Here is a 19,901-nt window from a genome sequence, read left to right on the forward strand (position 1 = left end):
TTATCAGCAGACAGTAGAGGTCATTCGTGTATAATAACGATACACTTTATGAGTAAGAGTTGCTAACGACAGTAGCAATAGTATCATCATTGGTGTAATCATCTCCATGTACAGTGTCTTCAGAAAGTACTGTGCTGTACCTGTAACCAGGGCAGACTTTAGGAGCCTCACAGTCCTTTTCCTCCTCCAGCACCTCAGGACAGTCTTGGCCCCCGTTGGCTGGCAGCTGGAGGATGACGCGTTTTCTCGACTGCTTCTTCTTCTGAATGTTACCAGCTGACAAAGCAAACAGTACATTGAGTATTACTTTAATTCTATCTTATAATTCGAGTTTCAAACACCGGAAATTTGTCACAGTACCTAAACCTGTCTGGCTCAGTGTTGGATTGTCTGTCACAGTGTTGGACTGTCTGTCACAGTGTTGGACTGTCTGTCACAGTGTGCAGCTCTCTCACTCATGGAGAGTGGAATAGAGCTAGAGCTAGGTCACAAGGTTAAGCGACCCTCTCCCTCATTGCAGCGCTAGATAGAACTTTGTGGAATAACGCAGATCTATGAAGAAAAACTATGTTCTGTCACAGCGAACAAGCTTTATTCGGGAAGCCCCTTTGATTGGGAGATATGGCATATACATTTTATGTGATACATTTGGGTTGTGGGTTCACAATTCTTACCTTTTATAAGATCTCTGCCAAGCAGGGAGGGAAAAAATCTACCCAGGACTTACTGCACATGCAACAACACATGCACAAGGGAACTCCTCAAACACTACACTGTCTCAGGCAGACTTCTAAATACATTAGGACATCCTTTTACTATATTGTCAGAAGCATCATCAGACCTTGGTAGTAGCCTATTTCATATCCCTCTTTCAATGCATTTCTCTGGAAACCAAGCAGAAAACTTTGACGTTTGAGAAACATGGATGAACGTCTAATTTTGACGTGAGACTGTGAGAGCTGGTTGCTTTCATGAGCTCGAGAAATGTAGCAAACCTTCCCCCACCTTTTAGATCAGAAGATATCCGCCTACCATTCTGTCATGTCAACCATCCATCCATCCAAATCAAATAATTCCATGGGTTCGCCTTTGTCTTTATAAACGTTCACACACTTGGCCCATTCTATGACATGGGATAATCCAAAGAGCAACACAGCAGCTGTTGATTGCCAGTGACAATCCTTCATCAAGTAGCCTTTGCTATATATAATCGACACACTATTTTCAAGGAGTGTGGTATTTGATGCAAACATTCCATTTCATTAAATTACATCACATTTCTCTTGTTCGCTCAAGGAAAGCAATTTGGGCTTGGCTTGCAAACAAAATATGTCATTTCGCTGTCATCACAGAACGTAGATTATTTTTGTAGATCTGCTTCATTCCACAAAGTTCTATCTAGCACTACAGTGAGGGGGAGGGTTGCAGAACCTTGTGACCTAGCTCTAGCTCTACTTCACTCTCCACTCTGAAATGTGCCGCTGTTCCCTTTTAAATGATGTCGAGACATTCCATGTCAAACTGATGTATTCAGGGTAGAGTGGGCGAATGTTGACTGCTTTATAGTTGCAGTAAAATCATCAACAAGATGGATGCTTTCTCCACGATCAGCGGTATTCCCAATAGACACACCCGTTGAATAAACACAATTAAGAACTATAACGTTCTGCCAGAGCTCTGACTATAAACCACTGGTCCTCATTCCTGGTCCTGGGGACCGAAAAGGGTGCACATTTTTGTTTGTGCCCTATCACTACACACCTGATTCAAATCATAATCAGGCTTTGATGATTTGAATCAGGTGTGTAGTGCTAGGGCAAAAACAAAAATGTGGGTCCCCAGGACCAGGATTGAGGACCACTGATCTATACTGATTAAGATGTTGTTTTATGGTCCAGGACTGGCCCAGGAGTGATGAATCATTTTATATGAGTGTATTACAGGCTCTGTGTATCCTTGACCTTCAGTTTCAACCAGTGTGGGTAGGAGGCGGGTCATCCTATACAGCAAGAGAACATCAGCACTACTCTCAAAATATACGACTGAGACTGTGTGTGGCGAGGGCCAAAGATTCATGCAGTCATGCCAAATATAGAAGTCATCAAAATCTGAACGATGATGATTTCATCCCATAAATCAATGTAATGTATTCAACAATGTTCTCCAGCTGTGGCCATGGCTGTCTGACAAAGGTGACGTGGTCTGAAGGTGTTTTTATCACAGCATGAAAACAACAATAGCAACAACAACATGGCGTCTTGTCACTTGTAGCCACAGGCTAGTATGTTTACTGGTTTGCACTAAATTAGGTCATCTTAGGGTCATCCTACATGTCAATCTGTCAAATGAAATATCCGTAAAGAAACGAGAGTAATACAACTTAAGGAAACTGTAATGAGTCGTTTACATTGCATGCATCACCCAATTGGTGCCAGTTTCCTTATTCGTCCCAGTTTTCCATTGGTTTATAATATAAATGATTTCTATGCTTCATGATAAAAGCTGACATGCATAATATTCCTCTGAGCGGTTGGATAAGCAAGTAATTCCATTTAGGAGAGCATTTTTGCTCCATAGTACCTAGCTCCCAAGAGACTTACAATGAACAAGTACAGATGTATGATATTAATTTGAGCCAGTATGCTACAGCAGGAAAATAATCCTGCAGCAACAGGAAATGTGAATTATTATTATGTGGATTATAAATAATATAATTTTTTTTGTAGGGGTTGATATATTTAAGGGAAAAAGTCAGAAATTTCTAAGTGGACATTTCAAACTATAGAAGCCTTTTTAAGACTCAAATACACTGCATAGCAGGTAAGTTGTCCTGCAACAGGGTGATCGAATTAAGATCCTACATCTGTCTTTGAACAGTAGCTTGAATTCTTCTTTCATACCTGCATCACAGGTGGGAGAGCACTGGGACCAGTCGCTGAAGGGGGTGACGATGCAGTCCTTCTTACAGGGCATTCGACAGGGCCTCACTGTACCTGGACGAGGACTCTCAGGACATCTACATGATAAGCATACACACACACTACTGGTAACACATGCAAACACATAGCTGGTAACACACAGACACAGGCTTCTCACTTTGGCTGCAGGAATTCAAATGACTCATCGGATTGGCCAAGAGCCACGGAGCTATCGAGGAACAATGATAGATTTTTGGCTTAGAAGATACTCCTCTCAGGAAGTACTGTAACCTGCTTGGCTTTGTACTCTGTCATTTTTCTATGTAAAACCAATTGGCTTTTACCGAGAGAAATCCAGTGTTTTCTGAAGCACAAACTAGGACAACAAGAAGCAACTGTCTGATAAGAAGTCCTTTATCTATTATGTCCATGTCAATCTATGGTGCCACTGACAGATAAGAAAAGAGGGGGCCTCCCAAGTGGTGCAGTGGTCTAAGGAATTGCATCGCAGTGCTAGCTGTGCTGCTAGAGATCCTGGTTTGATTCCAGGCTCTGTCGCAGTCGGACGTGACCGGGAGACCCATGGAGCGCGCACAATTGGCCCAGTGTCGTCCGAGTTAGGCGAGGGTTTGCCCGGCATGGATATTCTTGTCCCATCGTGCTCTAGCGACTCCTGTGGCAGGCCCGAGCGCAATCCACGCTGACAAGGATGCCAGGTGTACGTGAGGTGGTGAGGTGAGGTGTTTCCTCTGACACATTGGTGTGGCTGGCTTCCGGGATAAGCGAGCGTTGGGTTAAGAAGCAATGTGACATGGCTGGGTTGTGTTTCGGAGGACGCATGGCTCTCGACCTTCGCCTCTTCCGAGTCTGTACAGGAGTTGCAGCGATGGGACAAGACTGTAACTACCAATTAGATACCATGAAATTGGTGAGAAAAAGGGGTAAAAGTAAAAAAGGCAATTTAAACATGACCTACAGTATACGGCTTTAGCAGCTCAGCAGCGCCTTTGTTAATATTCATTCCTCTTAAATGGAGAATCTGCATTTAATTCCTCCAGGCTATATTCAGTTCACTATAGATAAGACCCTCGATGGGAATCGTTCCCGTTTTAAATTGATTCTATTACTGGACGATAATCCGTTAGATCGCTGGGATTGTGGTTGGAGCCGGTCTTCATATTTAACGGACAAAGGGTTATATGTAATCTCCAGCCTATAAGTACCTCTGATCCCCAGTGAAAGGCCACTGGATGAAGATAAACGGGGGAAAATTGTCCGTCTAAAAGACATCAAGTCATCTGATTTTTCGGAACATGGGCTCTCCTGGGGCTTTTTTAAGTGATGTTGCGGCTCTATTTCCTCATTCTATTGCTGAGATAGCATAGGTAGCCTAGCTAGCGCTGATCATCTGGCTCAGGTTTACACACTGGGAGCAAGAGCACTGTCTTCTTCTGGGGTTGCTCCACTCTTTGACACTGTGTCGTCAGGGGAGAAATAGGGTGCCTGACACACGCACAATGTAATAACGCAGCAGGCAGCTATGCGAAGAGAGATTTACGTTTAATACCAATAGAGAGAGAGAGATAAATCCCTCTTTAGTGAGACAAATCCTCTGGCACGTCCGTACACTGTTTCTACACTCCAAAGCAGTGCTCGGGGATGGAGAATAGAGAGCTGTTGATGATGATGATGATAAATATGGGTCAGGCTTGGATCAAATCAGTTTCTTATTTCCTCTTTAGGTTTAAAGAGTTTACACGGATTAACTGCATCAACAACAGGCGCAAAGGTAATGGGAGCCTGTTTAAGGACAAGCTACTTCAGAAGTCTTCAAAAGAGAAGCCTACAGGTAGCAATCTTCTAGGCAAAACAATAGAAGATGAGACGCATCAACATGATCCAGACTGAGCTTTTGAGCTGAGCCTTTAACTACCTCACTTCACCTCCCAGAACTAATGCCAAATTCCCTCCGGCAGACAGAAACATCCCTACCGTTCCTTTTCAGTTTTAACAACGTTCCAGACAAAACATAGTTAAAAATGAGACACAACAACAGGACCCAGATTGAGTTGTTGTCCCGAGCACTTAACTGTCTCACATAACTAATGCTGAAACTAATGCTGAAACTAATGCTGAAACTAATGCTGAAACGAATGCTCCAGCAGACAGAAACATTCCTACTGTTCCCTGTTACTTGAATTGTATTTTAGGCCAAGTGTAATTGATAGGCACTACGCGGATTTTGCATGATAAAAATGACATTCTCATGAAAACAACAGGCCACGTTCATTGTCAGAACACAATACCGACGCCGCAGAAAACTCAGTCTTCGCGGCTATTGAAGTATGCAGACGTTTTGACTGGTCATTAGATTATCCAATTAAAGCATCCTCTGGTTTTGGCCGACTTGTTTTCCCTGCTAGTGTTATCATGTCTTAACGATCTTTAAATGTAATGATTTGTAGTGAGGCAAGAAACACAACGTTTACTCTGAGTCTGTCCCACAGCACATCATTAAGAAGAGTTTGCTAGGGTAATGTTTTTGTTCTGCTATTTTCTATTATCGCTTCAATAATCTGTTCGGCAAGAGAGATTCTTCAAAATGAGCATACTGTGTGGTTGAACAGAGAGTGAGGAAACATTGCAACCCACATCGTTTTAAGAGACCACAAAAGCACACAAAGCCTGGCACAGAACGATAAGCACTAATTAAATGCATTATTAAAAAGTACAACAGCAAATAACACATCATTTGTTTAATATTCGGGGGGAAAACAGCTACGGCTTTGCGTACGTTTCTTTGGCCACTATCTCGACAGCTTTCAACCATCTGTCATCCACAGTGACTAAACACAGTTGTCATTAGGACACATCCACGTGATTGACTATGACTGTTAAACACTATCACAATTATTCATCCCAACTCCTTTTCCGACTGTCCAAGTTAGAGTCAGTGCGATAATACAAACACATCGGACATCAATCCCCATGCAAATTGTCTCAATAAACCAAGATGTTTTAGTTCCAAATCCCCCTGCAGTACTCTGTATATAGATTGATAGAAGCGTATGCCTGAGGGAGTGACATATTTGTCTCTGAGAGACTCTCTTCTCTATTGGGCTTTGACAGTGTGTGTGGTGACACTGTGTGAGGTTCACTGCCTCGAGGTGTGTGAAGACAGCTCTGCGCCCTCTGTGAGTGAGTTGGGGCACATCTGCATACACACCAGCGAGGCAGGCATGTGTTTGTTTGCTCTGCCAGGTTCCTGGGGGAGGGCTAATCAAACCTACCTGCCAAGAAGGATGGTGGGAAGAGAAGACACAGGTGGAAAAATAACAACTAGAGACCATGTCAAGTCACAATGCAGCGCACCGAGTGCAGGTAGGGTGAAACCACCTCTACACTTAAGCTAGATAGCTACTGGCCTTAGTGGTTTCGTTTGGATATGAGTCGACACCATCTCTCCAAGGAATGGAAAAGATTGGCGCCAATTGGACATGGACTCACCCTGACATTAGACCACTTTTGAAGTCTTACAATGACTGACAAATATTGATTTTAGAATGAACTATCCCTTCACAACAAAGGGCTTATAGACAAGGCACTGAGAGAAAGCACTTTTGGAGCTTTGCCAGCTTCAGCGGTCTTAACCTAATCCGCCATGACAGGGCAAAGCCTCTTTAAGAGCAACAGCGGCTTGAAAGAATGCAAAACATGCAGGAAAGTTATTTCATAACAAAGGCAAAATACAGTGGCCTTAAAAGGATATGGACTCTATAGCAAAGCCTATGATGGCCCAGCACCTTGGACAGATACCACTGGGAGGTTTTACTTCAGGACCATGGATAGCAACAAGATCCGTAAACTGTAGACTCAAGTTAAGATTTCTGGATCTTACATACAGCAGGTTAATTAGTTACATTAACATAACATCCCGACTAGGTAAGCCTAGCAAAGCAAATCAGCACCCATGCAAGAGCAGAACTTTAGGCTAACTGTAAAGTAAACTTATCGATGCATTTTGAGGCTGCGGTGTTATGTTCTGCATTGCAAACCATCGACATCCTGCAGCTCTCATCTTGTGGTGATTTAATTGCCTTAAAGTATCCAAGCCACTTAATTACTGTCATTATCATCAGTGGGAAATTACACAGGCCTAAATGAACCGGGTTAATTAGCCTGTTTGGGACGGCATATATATTTATTTATCTGGGTTTGCCTGTGGAGTAGAGATAGGGCTTGAAAGCGACTCTTCATACTGTATGACTGCTTGTCATACCTTTCTAAATAACTTCCTAGCTCTCTCTCTCTCACACAGACACACAAACTCACGCACGCATACACACCTAGGGCCTAAATGTTCTTACTTCTTGGGCGGCACCTGTCCCACGTTGACCCGGACACAGATGACCTTGCGTGTCTGCATGCCCTGGGAGCAGGGGCCCTGCCCGTTGGTGTTTGGGCCAGCAGCAGACCTGGGGCCAGTGGTGGTGTTGAGGGCTGAGGCTGAGGGATCTTCAGTACATGGGCCCCAGGGTCCAGTCTGCCAGTGATACACTGTACATGCATGCTCGTTGCAGTTACGCACCTCCTGCAGAGAACTGCTGTTGGGGCACATGCCGCCACCTAGGAACACTCACGCACACATGCACACGCGCACGCACAAACAAATGCACACACACAGAAAGGGCCAGCTGATGAGTTATTTTATAGAGGTCCGGCATCGTGCACAATGACAGTGCAACATATGATAAGCAATACGTTCAAATTCTCTACCACACCACACACATATACAGGGTAGTCCCAATGTCATCAGTCAGGGAGACTCTGGCTTATTCATGAAGCCCTTAAATAATGTCAGATTCTGTCAGAACAAAGTATGAAAGATTCAGCCAATTATTGATAGTGACAGTCCATGATTGTGATGAAAGACCTCCCCCGGAGATTGACAATGCATTTTAATCCTCCAGCCCACTTTGAGGCTCAGACAATTCCTCTCCTCCTACTGCTAGTTGCAAGTCTGATTACCAACCCACTTCTCCACCTGTCGGATTTAAAACATCCAACACATCCAACATCACTCTGTCCCTTCCTCACCTCTCTCTCTCTCTCTCTGTCTCTCTCTCGCTCTCTCTCTCTTCTGTCTGTCGGTCTCTCGCTCTGTGTCTCTCTCATCTCTGCTCAGTGGAGGCAGGTGGGTCGATAGAGTGAGATTCAGAGCCCTTAGTGCTTCAGAGTAATTGCAGACACTTACAGGTTTGGGCAGTGATGAAGGGGCATTGTGGGACTGTAAGTCCTCCACACCTGCAACATTCTGAGATGAAAGCCAACCTGTTCCATAATGAGCAGCATTGGTGTTGTTCACAGGCCGGTCAATGTGGAATGCCAACTCAGACTAATCTAAACCTGATGACAAACGAACAGACCTCCTCCTCCTTCCTTTCTGCTGACTGCCACCTGCTTACATCGCTGACTAACCATGTCGGTTTGCTGGTTCTGCCAATAGCGTAAACTAACCAGACGAGTAAGCCACAGATGGTGTCCAGACTGACCTAGAAAAGTGGTTTGGGTTGGGAAGAGGTAATGTCTATGTCGATGCTACAGGGAGTTGTAGTGGATGATTTATGAATGGTGAAGCAAAATCAGTCCAGTCTTAATGTGACAAGATGAGCTGCTTTAATGCTACGCAAAGGCTGCGGCTCATTCATGTTTGCGGTATGAATTTCATCACTTTTCTGACTTATTCACAAAATTTACTTGGAAAGACATCCATAATGTATTGGGTGTCTGAGCTAGCGTGGTTACATTTAGTATGCGGCTTATGACACTGGAGCTTGGGATCACCTAACAGACGGCACACTTGACTGCTAAAATATCTATATTTTGAGAGGTATTCTTCAAACAGGAAAATTTAAAAAAAATATTGAAGCAGCATACATGATGATGTGAAGACTTTCCACATTGGTGCCTTTCCACATTGGTGGGGAAGAACACCAATCAGAAAAACTTTCAAGGCCCAATATGCAGTTTCTGTAACCATATTTTGACTTATTTGGACTAGAAGAATATAGCTTAAAAAATGCCTAATAAACTTTGTTAATCCTCTACAGGATCGGTGGGTCCCCCGTGGGACGGTTGAGCTAACGTAGGTTATTGTTATTAGCATGAGGTTGTAAGTAACAAGAACATTTCCCAGGACATATCTGACATATCTGATATGGCAGAAAGCTTAAATTCTTGTTAATCTAACTGTCCAATTTACAGTAGCTATTACAGTGAAATAATACCATACTATTGTTTGAGGATAGTGCACAGTTATGAACTTGAACAGCACAGACTAGAATATGTTCTGGAATTCATCCAATGACATTGAGGAATATATCACCTCAGTCATCGGCTTCATCAATAAGTGCATCGATGATGCAGGGCTTGAAAACTATTTCGGACTACAAAGGGAAACCCAGACGCGAACTGCCCAGTGACACAAGCCTACCAGATGAGCTAAATGCCTTTTATGCTCCCTTCGAGGCAAGCAACACTGAAGCATGCACGAGAGCACCAGCTGTTCTGGATGACTGTGTGATAACGCTCTCGGTAGCCGATGTGAACAAAACCTTTATTAAACAGGTCAACATTCACAAAACCGCTGGGCCAGACGGATTACCAGGATGTGTACTCAAAGCATGCACGGACCAACTGTCAAGTGTCTTCACTGTCTTTTTCAACCTCTCCCTGACCGAGTCTGTAATACCTACATGTTTCAAGCAGACCACCATAGTCCCTGTGCCCAAGGAAGCGAAGGTAACCTGCCGTCCCGTGGCACTCACGTCGGTAGCCATGAAGTGCTTTGAAAGGCTGGTCATGGCTCACATCAACAGCATCCCCCTGGACACCCTAGACCCTCTCCAATTTGCATACCGCCCCAACAGATCCACAGGTGACGCAATCTCAATCACACTCCACGCTGCCCTTTCTCAAAGACAGTTGTGAAGAGGGCACGACATAACCTTTTCCCCTTCAGGAGATTGAAAAGATTTGGCAAGGGTCCCCAGATCCTCAAAAGGTTCTACAGCTGCACCGTCGAGAGCATCCTGACTAGTTGCATCACCGCCTGGTATGGCAATTGCTCGGCATCTGACCATAAGGTGCTACAGAGGGTAGTGCGAATGGCCCAGTAATGTACTGGGGCCAAGCTTCCTGCCATCCAGGACCTATATAATAGGTGGTGTCAGAGGAAAGCCCATAAAATAGTCAGAGACTCCAGTCACCCAAGACTGTTTTCTCTGCTACCGCATGGCAAGCGGTACCGGAGCGCCAAGTCTAGGACCAAAAGGCTCCTGAACAGCTTCTACCCCCAAACCATAAGATTGCTGAACAATTCATAAAATAGTCAAAGGACAATTTACATTGACCCCCCCACCCCCTCCCTTTAGTACACTACTGCTACTCGCTGTTTGTTTGTTACCTATGCAGAGTCACTTCACTCCCACCTACACGTACAGAATACCTCAACTAGCCTGTACCCCACACAGTGACTCAGTACCGGTGCCCCCTGTATATAGCCTTGTTATGTTATTCTTATTGTGTTACTTTTTATTATTACTTTTTATTTTAGTCTACTTGGTAAATATTTTCTTCTTTTTGAACTGCACTGTTGGTTATGGGCCTTAGGGCCAGGGGGCAGTGTTCGGAAGTTCGGATAAATGACGTGCCCAAAGTAAACTGCCTGTTACTCAGGCCCAGAAGCTAGGATATGCATATTGATAGCATTGGATAGAAAACACTCTGAAGTTTCTAAAACTGTTAACATAATGTTTGTGAGTATAACAGAACTGATATTGCAGGCGAAAACGCGAGGAAAGTCCATCCTGCTTCCACTAGATGTCAACAGTCTTTAGAAAGGGTTTCAGGCTTGTTTTTTGAAAAATGTTTTTCAAGGTGGCTCTCATTTGGACTGTAGTCTTGTGGCGTGTGTGGATGAGGGTACGCACTTCATTATTTATCTCTGGTATTGAACACACTGTTCTCCGTATTAAATTTGATAATTTATTTAAATATTAGGGTACCTGAAGATTGGTTAGAAATGGTTTTTGACTTGTTTGGACAAAGTTTATTGGTAACTTCTGGGATTCCTTTCTTTGCATGTTGAACTAGAGGAACGGGTGGATTACTGAATCAAACGCGCCAACTAAACTGACTTTTTTTGTATAGCTGGGACGCTTGGGATTTCAAACAGAGTGTCACGACTTCTACCGAAGGTAACTCCTCTCCCTGTTCGGGCGGCGCTCGGCGCTCGGTGTCGCCGGTTTACTAGCCGCTACCGATCCCTTTTTATTTTTCTGGTTGTTTTGTCTGTGTTCCTTTTCACACCTGGTTTCAATTGCTTTGATTTCTGTGGGTATATAGGGCACCTGTTACCTGCCGTAATTCGTGCAGGATTAAGCTTGTGAGTATTAGCGTTCAGTATTCTATGCGGTTTATTATTTTCGCATTGACGTATGTGTATGTAGTGTCGGAACTGTGGTTGTTCCTCCGTGTACTGACACGAGTTTGTTTTCCTTCGAGCGCGTTGTTTGGACATTCATCTGGGCCAATTTTGTATTGGTGGACTATGTGTACAGATCTCTACATTAAACATGCTTCTCAAAGAAAATCCCTGCTCTCCTGCGCCTGACTCCTACACCTCTCACCGAGACGCACTTTATCACACAGAGGAAGATCTTCAAAGGTAAGTGATTGATTTTATCTCTATTTCTGATTTTTATGACGCCTCTGCTGGTTTGGAAAATGTTTTTTATGCTTTTGTGTGTGGGGCGCTGTCCGCAGATAATCGCATGGTATGCTTTCGCCGTAAAGCCTTTTTGAAATCCAACAAAGCGGCTGGATTAACAAGAAGTTACGTTTTTAAATGATGTAGGACACTTGTATGTTCATGAATGTTTATTATTAGGATTTTGTCATTTGAATTTGGCTCGCTCCAGCTTCACCGGATGTTGTCGATTTTGATAGCGCACGGATCCCGTTTCCGGTAAGAGGTTTTAAGGGCTTGTAAGTAAGCATTTCAAATCAAATGTATTTATATAGCCCTTCTTACATCAGCTGATATATCAAAGTGCTGTACAGAAACCCAGCCTAAAACCCCAAACTGCAAGCAATGCAGGTGTAGAAGCACGGTGGCTAGGAAAAACTCCCTAGAAAGGCCAAAACCTAGGAAGAAACCTAGAGATGAACCAGGCTATTAGGGGCGGCCAGTCCTCTCTGGCTGTGCTGGGTGGAGATTATAACAGAACATGGCCAAGATGTCCAAATGTTCATAAATGACCAGCATGGTCAAATAATACTAATCACATTTTTCACGGTAAAGTCTACACTTGTTGTATTCGGCGCATGTGACAAATAAAGTTTGATTTGATTTCATTTATTATTAAACCAATTAGGCACATTTGGGCAGTCTTGATACAAAATCTTGAACAGAAATACAATGGTTCATTGGATCAGTCTAAAACTTTGCATATACTGCTGTCAACTAGTGGCCAAAATCTAAATTGTGCCTGGGCATTCCAGATGTAATGTGTTATATTCCCCTACATTCATTTCAAATTTCCACAAACTTCAAAGTGTTTCCTTTCAAATGGTATCACGAATATGCATATCCTTGCTTCAGGTCCTGAGCTACAGTCAGTTAGATTTGGGTATGTCATTTTAGGCGAAAACTTTAAAAAAGGAGCGGGTCCTAAAGAGTTTTAACTGTTGTACCCCATCAGAAGTTAAAATATCAGCTTGTTTAACTCTAATGTTTGTAAACAAAGTAAATGTAAACAAACACTGTACAGCCTCAAAACAGGTTTAAAACCATACTTTTGATATAATGGATAATCAATCCTTGCATCCATATCTCTGTCTATACATTTTAGAGTGGTTCCATTTCTCCAGCCCCACCCCTGAGCATTTTACTGAAACAGTGACACTTTTTTTACTGTTTCAACAATGATTTGCCCATTTAAATCATCTACCCAACACTCTACGCTAACAATATCCACTACTCATCACCTACTACTGCTACTACTACTATTACTGCTACTAATAGTACTACTACTACTACTACTGCCACTACTACTAGTACTATTACTAATTTTAAAGATAAAAATAGAATGTACCAAAAAGCTTTGGAATCTGTGGCACCCTTGAAAGACCTTTGGAAAACATCAATATAGAATGTTAAAATTCTCACATCAAGATATGAGAACGTGTAAATACATTTGAAGAATGAGTTATACTTACTGTACAACAACAAAACCAAAAGCAACTACTTCTTTCACTACATCTATTGCTACTAGGATTTTACATCAATCCTATGGTGCCCAAAGGTTGTCGAGGTATAACTACAGTAAAGCCTATAAACATGGACAGAAATCCAATTATTTTGTCATTTGCCAAGATATCGCTAAGGTTAAATGTAGCAAACAGCTAGTTTCAATCACAAGTGTTACCCTCCATCACCGTGATCCATGCCACTACCATTGCAGTTACTGTGGGGAGGTTAACAACATGCAGATCAGCTTTTAGCCAAATGTTTCAATGAAAACAAAAAATCATAGTGGCAGACAGAGGTACAGACAGACAGACAGACAAACAGACAGGAACAGATAAAGTGACAGACAGACAGTAACAGACAGTGTGATAGAGAGACAGTGACAGTAACACGACAGACAGACAGACAGCCAGACAGACAGACAGACAGACAGTAACAGATAAAGGGACAGACAGACAGACAGACAGACAGACAGACAGACAGACAGACAGACAGACAGACAGACAGTAACAGATGAAGGGACAGACAGTAACAGACAGTGTGATAGAGAGACAGTGACAGTAACAGACAGACAGACAGTAACAGACAGTGTGATAGAGAGACAGTGACAGTGACAGTGACAGTAACAGACAGACAGACAGACAGACAGACAGACAGACAGACAGACAGACAGACAGACAGACAGACAGACAGACAGACAGACAGACAGACAGGCAGTAACAGACAGTAACATAGAGGGACAGTAAAAGACAGGCAGTAACATACAGTTACAGACAGAGGGACAGACAGACAGTAACAGACAGTAACATACAGTAACAGACGGAGGGACAGACAGACAGGCAGTAACAGACAGTTACAGACAGAGGGACAGTAAAAGACAGTAGCAGACAGAGGGACAGACACTTTAAAGGACAGTGTGACTTGAAAGCTATACAAAGAGAAAGACCCCTTTAACATGGCAAATTAACACTACAGTAGATATACAATACAGACCGTACAGAACGGCACACCATCTACAGTACATAGTCTCATAGTCACCTTCGCCAGCGTTGTAGGCCAGTACGGAGCGGGTCCTTAGCTGCTTGCCCTCGATGGTTTTGCTGGAACAGGTTTGGGAGCAGGAGGACCAGGAAGTCCAGTCGCTGAGGACACAGTCCTTAGGGCAAGGCACATCACAGGCGATGGGCTCAGGGGCAGGGGCTCCCCCACACAGCTCCTTGTCCACCATGTCACCTGGGTGGCACAATAGAAAAACAATAATTGATGGAACTGTTATATACTTTTTCAATACAGAAAAAAATGGCAAACAAAAACAGAATCTGTAGTTGTACTACACTTTATATAACTTCCAAGACTCTCATCCAGAGCAATTTACAGGAGCAATTAGGGTTAAGTGCCTTGCTCAAGGCACATTGGCAGATTTCTTCACCTGGTCAAACCACGAGGCTAACTGCCACCCTCCATTATAATGTCTACAATATGATAAACCACACTACAATTTTCTGGTCCATTAGTGGGGTTGTTTACATAATGTTTCCTTAGTGTCATTGAATGCTAATCAATTTCAACCCATACAATTCATTAACACAGACGTTCAACTTGATCTGTTGTCTTCCTTCTGACATCACAGCTGGGTCAAATGTTTGGTAACTGTTTCATAACGTGTTGGGTTAAGGTTATCGAGGATAATCTGTACAACATATTAATAATGACGTCGCTATTCTCAACGCAACTCGACCTGAATACTGAATTAGCTTTGGACATAGTAAGTACAAACTCACATGGGACTTAAACATTTTTCACTTACATATTTAGGATTCATGACCACTTCAGTGGGTTATACTATGAAGCCACATATTCGGTATGTGCTTTTAACAGGTTAACATTTTACTGTAGGTGGCTAAATCAGGGTCACACAAACACATCTACTTTGAAACAAAGTAGATGTGTTATGAGCTTACAGCCACCTGTACCGTGTCAGATATAGAGTCGAAATGTATAATAAGATTTTGAGTTTGCATCCCAATATTACACTTCATATACATCACAGAAGACTGAAATATAACAAAACCGTTTGACATAGATACACCGGATTTTCTGTTATGTTAATTAATTATGAAATTATGAAAAATATTAGGAAAGGGCTACCATGTTGCAAGGAACTGAATTGGCTCGGCCGAGTAAATGTGGATCTTCCGACGGTTGGTTTTTGCAATTTCAGGCTGAGGATGAGATGAGCTTCAAACCCTCCGATCGGCCCGCCTTTACATTAAGATGTCACTTTGAGGAGCATTCGGGGAACCAATTGTGACTGAACCCGAGACAGTGTGGAAATGCGAAGTGACAAGGAAACTCAGTGGCTCTCACGGTGGCAAAAACATGAACGAACAGAACACCCTTTATTAGAAAAACTCCAGGCTTAGTGAACTGAGAAAAACAGTTCCTTTTAAATGAGTCAGAACTGTTAATATCAGTGTAGATCAGATACGCTCAGTATCGACAGTGGAGTTTCAATGACATTTGTATAGACTTTTGTCTGCGGTGTGGCTGTTTGTTGTTGGTGTGGCAGTTTCATAAAATTCAGCCTCAGTACGGCAGACAGACATTGAGCCCAAAGTCTCTGGGGCAAAAAGCAGCACAAAATCATAACACAACAAACATCAGTGGAGACAGGGGGAATCAGTCAACGCCAGTCAAGATAATTAGAAAAACACAAAGAGGTTGTGCCTCTCACAAAGCTACTAGGAAGACATCACCTGACCTGGCAATAACCCTGAATTCCACTAGTATCCACATGTACAGTATGTGTCCTGGGTGAGGTGAGATGACAATGTAACGTCGGATGTTTCAGTTTTTCCGAATTTGGAGGATGATAAAGAGGTCATTGTCAAAGGAGCACCGTAGGAGTGTGATTTGGACTCAATCCATTACAGTGCCTGTATCTTTCTCGGTGTATCTCTTCGATATCTCTCCACATCTCGTTCATAACGCTCAAACTAGGAATGGCGACTATACCTGGGATTGATAACATAGCATCTTTGTCAATCACACACACATTCTGAAATCGGCTGAAAAACCCAGACAGCATCTCTCTGCACCGACTGCCATTGTCTTCAGTCAAACATTCTTCAGTAATAAAGTGGAGCAGTAAAACCACGAAGCTGCAAAGTTAAGGGAGTCCCCGAGACTCAGGGCCAGAGAGAATTGATTTGATTTAGTGCAAGCAGGGTTTAATTGCTCTGGCTGAGAGAGTGAAAAGGGGGAGGGCAATATGTGGCTATGCTGAGCTAGGGAAGTGTTAAAGGAGACGGGGAGGGGGATGTGATGTGGGGGAGGGCGTCTGGAGAGAACTCCATGATAAATGGCAGCCGTGATAAATGGCAGGGTGGCTAACCACCATTCTCTCTCTAGTCGTACCCAGCTCTTCACTCAGTTACAGTATAGCCATATGTTAGAGGGTTGATAGAGAGGTCACCTTGAGCAACATATGTTTTTTTTATCCAGAGGGTGAGACCCTGATTTAAGGCATGCTTCAGTTCAGCTGGTGCCTAGCTGAATTCGGTTAGACAAACTAAATGAGTGTGCTCGCATACTCCCTTAAAAGACCTTCGCTTGAAAAACAAGAAAAAGTGTCAATAGTACTGTTTGTCCATTTTGAGATGCCGTAGCCAGTTTTTCATTTCCTCAAAATAATCAGAATTAGTCTAAGTTAACTCTAGTTAACTAATTTTACATCTAACTAAGATGTTTGGTGCAGTGTTTCTCAATCAAAAAATGTGCTTGAAAATGAGTCGCCTTTATTGAAGACTCTCTTCTGTTGACCAATCACCGACAAGGGGGCATAGACTTCGGCTCCGAACGTGCCTCCATAAAAAATGGTATGTGCCCGAACAGCTGAAAAAACCCGCACTGAAGTAAAAAATAAACAAAAATGGCATAAAATGTCGTCATAATATACGGTGCAATCGGGAAAGTATTCAGACTCTTTGGCTTTTTCCACATTTTGTTACGTTACAGCCTTATTCTGAAATGTATTCCATATTTTTTTACTCATCAATCTACACACAATAACCCATAATGATAAAGCGAAAACAGGTTTTTCGAATTTTTTGCAAAAGTACATACATTTTTAAAATTAAATATCACATTTACATAAGAATTTACATTTTGAAGCACCTTTGGCAGCGATTACAGCCTCGAGTCTTTTTGGGTATGACGCTACAAGCTTGGCACACCTGTATTTGGGGAGTTTCTCCCATTCTTCTCTGCAGATCTGCAGAAGCTCTCTCCGGTTGGATGGGGAGCTGGATGATCCAGATATGTTAGACTTGTCCCGAAGCCACTCCTGCATTGTCTTGGCTGTGTGCTTAGGGTCATTGTCCTGTTTGAAAGTGAACCGTCGCCTCAGTCTGAGGTCCTGAGCACTCTGGAGCAGGTTTTCATCAAGGCTCTCTCTACTGGGCTGCAGGGTAGCCTAGTGGTTAGAGCGTTGGACTAGTAACCGGAAGGTTGCAAGTTCAAACCCCTGAGCTGACAAGGTACAAATCTGTTGTTCTGCCCCTTAACAGAGTTAACCCACTGTTCCTAGGCTGTCATTTAAAATAAGAATTTGTTCTTAACTGACTTGCCTAGTTAAATAAACTTTGCTCTGTTCATCTTTCCCTTGATTCTGACTAGTCTCCCAGTCACTACCACTGAAAAATTCCACCACCATGCTTCACCATAGGTTTCTTCCAGACATGGCATTCAGGCCAAAGAGTTGGTTGGTTTCATCATGCAGTGAATCTTGTTCCTCATGGCTTGCGTGTCTTTAAGAGCTTTTTGGCAAACTACAAGTGTAGCTTCCATTTGGCCACTCTACCATAAAGGCCTGGGGTGCTGCAGAGATGGTTGTCCTTCTGGAAGTTTCTCCCATCTCCACAGAGGAACTCTAGAACTCTCGATTGCTCAGTTTGGCTGGGCAGCCAGCTCTAGGAAGAGTCTTGGTGGTTCCAAACTTCTTCCATTTAAGAATGATGGAGGCAAATGTGTTCTTGGGGACCTTCAAAGCTGCAGACATCTTTTGGTACCCTTCCCCAGATCCAGATCTGTGCCTCGACACAATCCTGTCTCGGAGCTTTACGGACAATTCCTTCGACCTCATGGCTTGGTTTTTGCAACTGTGGGACCTTTATATAGACAGGTGTGTGCCTTTCCAAATCATGTCAATCAATTGAATTTTCCACAGGTGGACACAGGTGGACTCCAATCAAGTTGTAGAAACATCTCAAGGTTAATCAATGGAAACAGGACGCAATTGAGCTCGAATTCGAGTCTCATAGCAAAGGGTCTGAATACTTATGTAAATAAGTTATTTCTGTTTTTTATTTTTAAGAAATTTGCTAACTTCGATTTGTCATTATGGGGTATTGTTGTAGATTGATGAGGGCAATTTTTTACTAGATCAATTTGAGAATAAGGTTGTAACGTAACAAAATGTGGAAAAAGTCAAGGGGTCTGAATACTTTCCGAACGCACTGTATGCACAAACTTTTCCGAACTGTTTCGGCTGGGAAGCATGCGGACACCTTTATTCATCACTAGATGTAAATAGTTCATCTGGAAGTGGTGGGCTACTCTACTCTACTATGCTAGCTTAGCAGGAAATACTGGTTGAAATAACTTCTTAATGACAACATTTCAACCATTTTCTGGTTGAAACAACGTCATTTCAGTCAGTTTTGCCCGTTGGCTGTGTTATACATGAATTAGTCAAGCAAACGTCCACTGAAAATAAAGGACTCTATAATGTGCATTAACCAAATCAATAAACCTATAGACTGCAATCACAGAGCTTTATCTACAATCACACAGCAACGATTACGGAGACTGAGTTTAACGGAATTAACGAAGGAAAAAAACAGTTGAAATAATCTTTAGCCAATAATTAGTTATCTCCATGATTTTCCTCACCGGTGCTGTTGACACACTGAACCTGAGGTATCTGTGTCCCGGGGCCACACGGCAGCTCCCCGTCGGGGATACACTCATCCAGTCTGACCAGGCGCCAGGCCCAGCAGCTGGGTTCGTCACATGGGACAGCCTCCACCAGGTGAGGACAGTTCCCTGGTCCACCCGTTGGCTCATTGCTGATCTCCCGTTTCCTCAGTTTAAAACCTGCCGAAGGGAAAAAGACACATAATTCAATTTCATATGAAAAATGTATAATGAAAAATACATAAAACCATGTGGAAAAAATATATAAAAACTCTGAGAAAATGCATAATATGCCTAATTGTCCTCCATTGGAATTGATCTCTTCAACAGCTCTCTCGAAATGGAATAATAGGATATGTTACTATGATAAGACTGGGATTAGTGTACAAGTGCAAGCAAGTAATTGCCTAGTTAATTGTTGGCACTTTAACACATGATGTGATCAAATTGACCATAAATTGATACAAACGAGAGGATTTCATTGCGAAGCGCCAGCGTGTCATTATCATGTGGGTGTTGAAACACCCACAGATGTTAGATACTACATTCATGCCAGAATATGTTTGTTTCAGAGGACTTCACAATGGCTACAATAACACCAACTACTATATATTCACTGATAATTACTGTATAACCTTCTGAAACAGTGCCATGTTAATAAATGGTTTATAGGTGTTCAGTAGATGTTCGATTAA

The 19,901-nt window shown here is 42.8% G+C and overlaps 1 protein-coding gene across 1 annotated transcript in view; it reads right to left on the reverse strand.

Moving 5' to 3' along the window:
- The window catches only part of LOC110515882 (thrombospondin type-1 domain-containing protein 7A), a 105,643-nt gene that overhangs the window by 37,558 nt on the left and 48,184 nt on the right, over window positions 1-19,901 (reverse strand). Inside the window, exons 6-10 of the mRNA XM_036973360.1 lie at window positions 19,183-19,386; window positions 14,269-14,463; window positions 7,286-7,544; window positions 2,901-3,016; window positions 141-276 (exon numbers count right to left, since the gene is read on the reverse strand). Coding sequence (XP_036829255.1) covers window positions 141-276; window positions 2,901-3,016; window positions 7,286-7,544; window positions 14,269-14,463; window positions 19,183-19,386 — 910 coding nt within the window. The remainder of the gene's footprint in view (window positions 1-140; window positions 277-2,900; window positions 3,017-7,285; window positions 7,545-14,268; window positions 14,464-19,182; window positions 19,387-19,901) is intronic.

The sequence above is a fragment of the Oncorhynchus mykiss genome, chromosome 3 (assembly GCF_013265735.2).
Source record: "Oncorhynchus mykiss isolate Arlee chromosome 3, USDA_OmykA_1.1, whole genome shotgun sequence".
NCBI classification, from domain to species: Eukaryota; Metazoa; Chordata; class Actinopteri; order Salmoniformes; family Salmonidae; genus Oncorhynchus; species Oncorhynchus mykiss.